Source organism: Amphiura filiformis, unplaced genomic scaffold (genome assembly GCF_039555335.1).
Source record: "Amphiura filiformis unplaced genomic scaffold, Afil_fr2py scaffold_94, whole genome shotgun sequence".
In the NCBI taxonomy this organism is placed as follows: domain Eukaryota; kingdom Metazoa; phylum Echinodermata; class Ophiuroidea; order Amphilepidida; family Amphiuridae; genus Amphiura; species Amphiura filiformis.
The window spans coordinates 159,501-169,926 of NW_027305558.1; the positions used below are offsets into that span (position 1 = coordinate 159,501).

Consider the following 10,426-nt stretch of genomic DNA (forward strand, 5'->3'; position numbering starts at 1 on the left):
TAGCGAAGTTACGTAACTAATCGGATTAATTACCATAGCAATAGGTGAAAACAATTTTGAACATATCGCGCTGCACTAAAAGTAGGTTACACCAAGGGGGTGTCACTAAATTCACGGTCGTTCTATTAGCAACGCAAAATCTATGAAAAATTCAGCTGGTTTACTAGCTAGAAAGTGAGGCCAGTTATCGATCCGTTATAGCTCGTTATGAATAATTCATGTTCGACCCCTTGGATCATGTTAATTGAGTTTGGCAAATAACAACGTTGTTAGTTTTGCGAACTTTGCGAACATCTGGGCACAAACCACACGAAAACGATCCAGTTTAATGAAATGGCGGACGGGTATTCCCATCAGGCACCAGTGATATGTTTTTTTCAAAGAAAGTCTACTAATTTAATATGAAATGACATTTTGCAAGTCAAAATTAGGACTTGCTGTCAATAATATGAAGGAAATATGTGACAGAGGCAAGGTGTGAAATACAAGTAGTATTTAAGTTATAATAACCTTTGATACCCGACCTGACCTTCGATCATGGCGCCCTATTCGTCTTATGTATTTCTATTATGCTCTCAAGTAAAATAAAATACCAATCTGCACTGAGCAGACAGAATGTTACTTGGCTCCCAGCATGAATTATTGATTTTATACGGAGGTAAAGAAATGCACAGTGTATGTGCAAGCCGTGTAACAATACTCTAAATATTTACGGTAAATCTGAATAGTGGTCACATGTTGACTATCATGTGGTCGGGAAATCACGTGGCAACATTTTAAGATTTCAGGATTGTTTACTAGTTAATTGTCATTTGTACTCTTTATTATTTATCTTTGTTAATTAACATATATTTTAAATGCTGATAAATCGTGGTTGGCTGCCCATGATATCTGTTAAATTCAATGTTTTATGAATATAATTCTACCACGCAGAGGGGGTCACGCAGCAGAATTTCACATTACCTGACTTAGCTAGATTTCGGAGCTCTGCTCTTCAAATTCATCTAAATTTCAAAGTTTTATACATTTAATATATTTAATACATGTATGATACTAATTTTTTGTTATAACCAACTGGTACACGAAATATACTAGCTTATTACCTATACAGAAAGGTGATTATCAGCCTTCACTCAGCAAATTGACATGCTCGGCATATGCAGCCATTCTCCGTCTGGATAACATGACTGTCGCCCTCAATACGTCTAGGCACAAATTTAAATAACAATACGCTATTTACATATCAATATGGCCTCATGCTAATTAAAGCTGCCCCATCCAGGAGTTCATCTATGGTTACACTCATCACGTGTGTATGTCTGCTATCATAGATTGAATACTATACTGTTTTTTTCAAAGATACTAATCTTACAGGTGCAAGTGATCAGCATGATATGGTTCAACGCAGAGAAGACATGGAGGCAGATTTGAACTAATGACCTTTTGTGAAATCGCCCTATTGAACGGAAACAACTTCAAAAGTGCGAGGCGTTTTGTTCCATGTACCCGTCTCAAAATCAATCGATTGAGATGACTAGCGTACCAGTCCCAGTTGCATAACAGACGTGGTTAAATAATAGCTATGATGGGTCATCGATTATGATAATTCGAGTGCGCAGCTGGGGGTTGAGAACGAATCTAGAAGGACCCGTGCCTGACGGCGTGTATGGATTATTGTGGACCTTCCTGACGTACTAGCTGTGCACGGTCAGGTAATCACCGATGTCTGCATGGGGTGTTTACTAAGGGACGGGGGGGGGGGTTAGGAAGTTTTGAAAAAACTTTCCCATTACGTGAGCAAAAAAATAATAACTTTCCTTCTCATTACCATACAATGCTGGGCGCTGATTGGTTGATAATTACGTCATTCTAGCAATGCAGCTAGGCATAATATCCCGGTGGATTATATTAACAAAATTGATAATGAATTAAAGCTGTCAGCTATTTCTGTATCAAAATAAAAATGGTGACAGAACATGGGTCTGTGCGGACAGTTTACTTACTAGTTAAAATATCTTGAGATTTTCCTGTAAAAAGAACATGTGTATTGTACATGTATTAAGAACCTTATTATCACAGAATCACACAAATCAAAGCAGACTTACTTCACAAAATAGATAATGAAATAAACCTGTCAACTATTTCCTTATCAAAATTATCAACATTAACAGATGTGTATCATACCAAACTTCAGCTTTTAGGGAGGTTATGCACCTTCGTGTACTCAAATCTCCTGTATTCACATTACATCAATCTCCTGTATTCACATTACAACACACACAACACAATTAAATCTCTTTCTGTTCCACTTGACATACTTTAGAATCTTATTGAATCAGTTATCAGCTTGACGACGACGACTATAACAAATCCCTTTTTTCGGGATATGATTCCACATTATCTCCTTCTTTCAGCGACCGAATACTTATATAGCACCTTTGCTGATTTAGTGTTCAACCTTGGGAACATTTTGCTGTACTAATCACACAACTCACACGCTTCATAACAATCAAATATCTGTCCAGTCTGTTAACAATTGTTTTCAACAAACAAACACCCACATCTATTCATAGATCATTTTGTCAGTTTAGCAACTTCGACTTTACCACATCATGCAATACAGTGAACCTTCTGTAAAATGGGGATTAGACAAAATAGACATGCGTGAATTGTTTGTCTGATCAATTGGATTACATGAGAGGGGATTCCCAAAAGTTCATTACACACCAACTCTTCCAAGGGGGTTTCCCATCTCTCATAGAATAACTTTAAATTATTGTAAACAAAGATAGATGATCAAATTGAAGTACTCAGGGCATATCACACATTCAATAGTGCGATATGCGGAGGTTATGAATGGACAACCTGCTCTTTGAAGTAAAAATGACCGTGCAAAGGGTCAATACAGTCATTAGAATCCTAAAGTAAAAAGTGAATGTCTGCTGGGAATTAACAAAGCAAAGAATATAAATTAGTTCGACTTATAATCGGCGAAAATTATTCGGTTTTTGACAGCAAAATACGAAAGATTTAAGAGACTATTATTTTGTACCAAAGAAATATGATTGAAATTAAGAATAACTTGGCAGATATTGTCCAAGGAGATTGGTTTTATGTGCTGTTTGAAAACAGCAACCGAAGTGCATTTTTCATAGTTGACGGTAAAGCACTTTGCAGACATGATTGAGAAGGACTATCTATGAGGGCTTATTGGCTATACAGCTCTTTCCTTTTTGTTTCAATTCACACTTTATATTTTGTGTAAATCATAGTCTTGTTTTCTCAGTTAAACTACTTCCAGATTCAACCCATCTCTGTTATTCATTGCTTCAATATTTTAGAATATTTTCTGACTTCAATATTTCAGAAGTTACAGACTCTGTAAGATTAAAATCAATTACGCTAAGATTAAAATCACCTACTTTCTTATATAGGATCACTTCAATTTCTGCATTTCCTATGATTGGATACGAAGCTTGACTAAAACAAGAAACTAAATTGTATCCCGTCAGTTTAACATTTTTAATCTTAGGAAGTGTAACCAATATGTCATATATTCGCTTAACCCAATTTGTCTGATTTGCCTCATCATGTGTTTGCGGCACCATGAGGGTTTCAAGTGTGGGATGGTATGAAAGTGATTGTAAACTTTCAGAAGAATACTTTGACGAAGTCCATGTAGACAACTCTAGCGATTTTATTTTCTTTAGATGAATGCTGATCAGATTAACCACCGATGACGTCACGGATATTCCTTTTAACACAAGTGTTTCTAGATTAAGTAATCCCTGTATCATCATCTGAAATGCTTCTGTCGAGTAGCGCACCCGATATACGGTCAATGATTTCAGATGTGCCCAGTGAGTAATTAATGGTAAAAAATTGTCACCATTTAGATTACAGGTAAGTGTGAAGCATGTTAATGATGGCATGCACCCTACTGTTGAGGGTAATATCTCATCAGCCGTCTTCTGTTCATTAGCCAGTAGGCCTACGTATAATTCCACCTCACGTAAACGTGTTAATAGAGAGCTTGCGAAATGAGGTTACTTTAACTTTAACGTCTAGAGGATTATAGAGGATTATGTATTCGAAACCACCTTGGTTTTGAATACATAATCCTCTATAATCCTCTAGACGTTAAAGTTAAAGTTAAAGTAACTTCATTTCGCAAGCTCTCTAATGTTACAGATACCACCTCTACTGGGAAGTAGAGAGTACACTGACCTAGTGGGTGTTTATTCCAGGTCTTCAAGTTGGCAGGTGAGGGTAGTGCATCTTGGATTAAGTTGAGGTAGAATATTTCAGCATCTCAGGTGACCAAGAGTAGAGGAGATTATATCATGATTACAGTGAATTTAGCCGTTTGATAGTTTTTACTATCACATGGCATGAAAAGAAACCATGTGATATCATGATATAAAAACATGATAATCAAATTTTGACTATTCTATTGCACTCGACTACGCCTCGTGAAATAGAAAAGTCAAAATTTGACCTCATGATATATTTTGTACTATCACATTCATAGGCCTGTAATATTTGTATACTATTCAATCTTGTGTGCATGTCTGTTTCCCATCTTAAGCGACCTTGTTTTGCCATTCCATATGAAATGAAATGAAGTCATGAATGCTCATTTAAAAATAAAATCACTCGTTTCAGGTTGTCTTGCAAATTGCAATGTATTGACTGTACAAGCCACGTGATCATGCTAAATCACTAGCGTCATCTTAATTACTATTTTATATTATTTTAATAACATGTCGGAAAAATATAGGGTAGGCTAAAATCGAAATAAATTGCTATAATGCTGAAAAAAAGGTTTGTTTCTTGTATAAAGCTTTAAGCTCGTGGCCGGCTCATGACACAATTCTGATAAATGTTGGTGAAATTTAGTAAAGCAGTTTCTCCAGAAACCTCATATACGTGTACACGTATTCAATATCGATAGCATACCGTAATATAAAAATATATAGTTGTGATAAGTGAAATTTTTTCAATTATTGTGTAGCTTAGGAAGAAAAAAAATAGAATAAGAATAAGGGAAACTATCCAAATCTGCAAAAAGGGCGCCAAAGCAATCAACCGCGACGAAGGTATCGTCTCTCTCGATCACGCATACGATCCAGTGCTCAAAACAAAAACAAAATCACTTCCGGGAAATGTCAACAAGCCGTTTCGCGGGAAAAGCAGTGGACCAAGACACTTGTGATCAAGCCATCAGCCCAGATGGCGAAAGCTAAAATAGTGAGTTACTTTTTATTGGATTTGCCTGGCAAAATGTTTAATTATTGTACAATAACACTATTTTGTAAATGTTATAAATCATATTCTTGCTTTGTCAATTCAAGGTTCAAGGTTCAAAAATCTCTTGTATATTAATGCATTGCTTCAATATTTTAAAATATTCTCTGACGTCAATATTTCAGAAGTCACATGTATTATATGTTTCAAATTCCTGTATAAGTTTACCTTCCTAATTAGGATCACTTCAATTTCTGCACATTCTATGCTTGGATACGAAGCTTGACTAAAACAAGATACTAAATTGTATCCTGTCAGTTTCACTTTTTTGATCTTAGGAAGTGTAACCAATATGTCATATATTCGCTCAACCCAATTTATCTGATTTCTCTCATCATATGTTTGCTCTACCGCAAGGTTTTCAACCGTGGGGTGGTATGAAAGTGATTGTAAACTTTCAGAAGAATACTTTGACGAAATATGCTGATACAACCCGGGAGACAACTGTAACGATTTAATTTTCTTAAGATGAATGTTTATCAGATTAACCACCGATGACTTCACGGATATTCCTTCTAATACAAGTGTTTCTAGATTAAGTAGTCCCTGTATCATCATCTCAAATGCTTCTGTCGAATAGCGCACATGTTGCAAGGTCAATATTTTCAGATGTGTCCAGTGAGCGATTGATGGGAAAAGTCTGTCGCCATCTATCTCATAACGTCTATGAAAACTCCCGTGAGGGGTACGACGACGCTCATTGGTGAGTTTGAGGCATGTTAATGATGTCATGCCCCCTACTGCTGAAGACAATATATCATCATCCGTCTCCAGTGCCTGTACCCTAAACTTATCGCATAATTCCACCTCACGTAAACTTGTTAATGTTGCAGGTGATATCTTCTTCAACTTGGATAAAAACAATAGGTCGACCTCGTGAAGGCTTACATATCGCAAGTTACATTTTTGTAACAATTTAATAATTTGTTCATAATAAAAATCGTTTGACCAGAATCTAGGCCATGTCAGATGCAATCGTTGCAATTTCGGCAGAAAATGAAGCAGCTGAGACAGGTTTTCGTTAGAAACTGAATGGTGTTTTACATTGAACTTTTTCTTGCCGCGCATCCATTCAAAATGTTTCACTTTGGACTTTTCCTTGACACATATCCCTTTGAAACATATCCCAAGAGTGTTTATATTAGGACAGTTCACGCGCAAATAGCTCACGATTTCATCGCTGGCTACAGATAGATGAATCTCTTGCAAACCTATACCAGCATAAAGAGTCAAGAACTTTAACACGTCATTTTCGTTCATTGGAAATTCCCATTCATTGCCACACTCTCGATATTCAAATTTGTTTTGTCCATTTTGTGATACAAACCGTCTGAACTGTCTACTAGACTCTGCAACCTTTCTGGGAGGACCTTTGTCTCTGAAGTCGATGACAGTCCAGGCATAGTTTTTGATTATAAGATGCCATTCCTTTCTTACCCTATATGAATATATAAATAAATATTATCATGATAATAGAAAATTAATTGATAGGTTTTCACAATGGCTATTCATGATACTTAAACCATTGCTGTGACGCATTCGTACAGAGAAATGTGGATTCGTGCAAAACATGTAATCTACAGTTTATTGAATAGAATTATGGCTGCTTCTAAAATTAAATGATAGGAAACAGAACATTATCATGAACAAATAAAAATATGAACGACATTCGAAAATTATGGAACCATTTTACACAGTAAAAAAAATATATACAATGAATACAATATTTGATTTACAAAGCTTACGTTTTTCCAAAATTATATAATCACAGTAACACAGGACCAAAATGCTGTTCACCTTGATTTTTTTTTGTCTTTGCTCCCTCAGAAAACTGACTCTGATACGCCACTGATCATGAAAAATACTTGAACCACTTAAAAAGGATTCTTTTTACAAAAACCACACTGCTCCTAATATGTTTTATCCTGAAGAAGTCAGACCTAATCCTGACGAAAGCTTGACAGTAATCGTCCGACAACGTATCCGTTGAACCCTGAATCTGTTAATATTCTAGTACATACCTTTATGGCAAGAGGAACACGAGTTTACATGTTGCCTCTTATTATCACTTGAAGGTATAGATGAGTTGACCTCAATGTTTATCAACAAAGGCAAGGGATTGGTATATCCATATGCTTGAGCGAACTGCATACAACCCGGGATACCGTTGCACTGTGTTGTGGCGGTAGTTTTAAAAGCACGGGCCCTGAACAAAATATGATGCGCGCGAATACTGCCAGATAAAATCAATGGAAATTGTGATGATGCGTGCGCATACTGCCAAGCAATGACGTCAGAAGTCAACTCATCTATATGTTGCTGATAGCCATTATCGATCAATAGGCAAACGTGATGCATGCTGGGAATGAAAAGGGCTCAAAAGCTATCGAATTCGTCACCCGAAATCGCGAATTTGAGCCATTTTCCAAGTTTTCGTTCCCAGCCGGCATCACTTTTGCCAATCGATTTCTATCAGCATTACTATTGAATGAATAAATAGTATTACTCTCTTACCGCATTGCGATTAATTTCTCGTACAAAGACAAGAAGTTGAAAATAACCAGCAACGTATCCATATTAAGCATGCCAATAGCTCCCTCAACAACCGGCATTCTGTTTTTCAATAAGGTAGCGCCCATTTCTATCATTAAAAAAAATTTAAAAATAAAAATGGTTATTATCAAAGTAAAAAATACAGAGAAATATGACGCTGCATGGAAGTCCTGTAACTTGCTATGTCTTTGAGATTACACGTTGTCGGCGTAGGCTTACTACTGAATACGGTATTGTTCTAGATCTAGCTATTCGCTACTTGCACGGTTCCGCCATTATGCACTATGTGCGGGAGAGCCTCGAACTGGCAGCATACATGAAAGGAAGAATTATGTAACCTTACACAGAACGTTATGACTAGTTCAATTCCCATTCATGTATGCTGCCAGTTCGAGGCTCTCCCCGCACATAGTGCATAATGGCGGAACCGTGCAAGTAGCGAATACTCCTGGTCTAGAAACATGATAAAGTTTTCGTGTTAAAATAAGATTTCCCTGTGGAAAGAACATGATGCAGTCATGGTCCATGGCAAAGGCGATTCGACCTTTGTGGCATTAAACCCAGTTAACAGGAAATTAATCCAGTAAATCGATTCAGTAAAGCAAATAAGCTCATGCATTCGATCACTAACGGCAACCAGCTTCGGTCGATTACCCCAGCTGCAGTGTGTGTAAACTCTAATTTGCATAGAGGCTGTACTTGAAATTATTGATTGGCTCCAAACAAAGGATTTGAACCGGTGCACGTAATCATGGCGCAGTGCAGTCCATTCAATCAAATGTTGTCATCAACCTATTTGATCGCAGTGCATTGTTATGTGTGTGAGACGAACTGTCGCGGTTGATTTCAATCAAACAAACGATGTCTTATGTATTACTTTGTTCCGTGATGAAAATCGTGATGTTTTATTTAATCACTCTCGAAAAATGTATTTCTTTTGTAGGCCTATTACTTTGTTTTGTGATGAAAATCGTGATGTTTTATTTCATCACGCTTTAAAACAAACGATTTCTCAAGTATTACTTTGTTTCGTGATGAAAATTTTGATGTTTTATTTCATCACTCACGAAAAATTGATTTCTTATGTATTACTTTGTTTCGTGATGAAAATCGTGATGTTTTATTTCATCATCACGCTCTAAAACAAACGATTTCTTATGCATTATATTTGTTTTGTGATGAAAATCGTGATGTTTTATTTCATCACGCTCTAAACAATAATTATAGTTACATGCATTTCAAGAAAAAAATCTTATTAAAACGGTAGGCCCTATGTTGTTTAGAAAAAATGTAGAAAGTGATGATGATGATGATGATGTCGATGATGATGATGATGATGATGATGATGATAATGATGATGATGATGTCTCCAAAAGTGTCCTGGTTTGTTTTTCTTGCCCTAAATCGTGCGTATCTATTAATAAGGCACTTCAATAATCAATAATCAGTCCCGTGACGGCCTCCACTAACTAGCTACTAACTTGGGTTTATGGGCGCTGATATTTCATGTTCACTGTCACTTATTTATCAGAAAAGTGCGACCCTTTGTCAATCACCTACAGTACCCAATTTCGGCATACTATATAAGAAACTCATCATGAAGGTTTGCCAGAGAATAATTAAAATGTAGCTTTTACCGTTTTTTTGTGGCATCCTTCAGAAGTGAGCAGTCCGATACCAATATTTTCGGTCAAATCTCCATTCAATTAACACGGGGAGTTGGCTAGCTATGCCTTGCCCTCACTCATATTTTACAAAAGTGCGACCATTTCTGAACATCTAACCTAGCTGTAATTTTAGGTCATGTAAGAGAAATATATTTGCTAGAAGTTTTGGAGAATAAATTAAATATTGGCTGGTTATTTTTCACACAGTGATGTTAACTAGTCAAGTGCCCATTCTTCCAACATACATCATTTGTAGGGGTCACGCGTCAATGGTGAGAGCACTGTGTATTGTGTATAGGAAAACGGACAGTAACTGCAGTATGACACGTTTATTATGTGTGGTTCACCGGTAACATACATGTATTAAGAACCTTATTATCACAGAATCACATAAATCAACACACACTTACTTGACAAAATTGATAAAGAATTAAGCCTTACAACTATTTCCTTATCAAAATGGCGGCAGAACATCGACGGGGCATGTACAAGGGCTGCGTATACTTACGATATTATTGTTACACCTGACGGGGTAATAATAAAGCTTGAACTTTGCATATTCATTTTGGTTGAAGTTCAAGGCAAAGATACGGTATGTAACACAAAAATATTAACAAATGGCAGCTTTTCACCTCTAACTATGCTGTTATATTGTCATACTGCTATTTTTCGTCCTACCTACACAACTTTTAATTCCCTAAATATATTCAAACGGGAGCTTTCCACCTCTTCGGTATAAGCATAATACCCTTTTTCATGGTGTATTCTATGGAAAGTATTGCAATAGTTACAATATATAGTATTACAAAAACAAATGAGGCGAACATGCAAATAATATTGAACACACAGAGAGCGGTGTAGAGAGCTATAAATTCAAATTGTCCACAACGTGGCTCACT

At 36.4% G+C, this 10,426-nt stretch overlaps 1 protein-coding gene across 1 annotated transcript; it reads right to left on the reverse strand.

Annotated features, from left to right (window-relative positions):
* Positions 1 to 4,126: 4,126 nt before the first annotated feature.
* Positions 4,127 to 10,030, reverse strand: LOC140144895 (uncharacterized). Its single transcript, XM_072166695.1, has 3 exons — positions 9,938 to 10,030; positions 7,822 to 7,948; positions 4,127 to 6,745 (listed from the first exon to the last, which is right to left on the reverse strand). The coding sequence occupies exons 1-3, from the start codon at positions 9,999 to 10,001 to the stop codon at positions 5,395 to 5,397; spliced, it is 1,542 nt and encodes a 513-aa protein (XP_072022796.1). The 5' UTR covers positions 10,002 to 10,030; the 3' UTR covers positions 4,127 to 5,394.
* Positions 10,031 to 10,426: the final 396 nt, after the last annotated feature.

Bases quoted from the DNA above. Each gene is read 5' to 3' on its own strand.
- LOC140144895 (XM_072166695.1), bottom strand. From the start codon at position 10,001: ATGTTCTGCCGCCATTTTGATAAGGAAATAGTTGTAAGGCTTAATTCT. The intron at 7,949-9,937 runs GTAAGTGTGTGT...TTTTAATGATAG, and splicing joins TTCTTTATCAATTTTGTCAA to AAATGGGCGCTACCTTATTG. The intron at 6,746-7,821 runs GTAAGAGAGTAA...ATATTCATATAG, and splicing joins GAGAAATTAATCGCAATGCG to GGTAAGAAAGGAATGGCATC.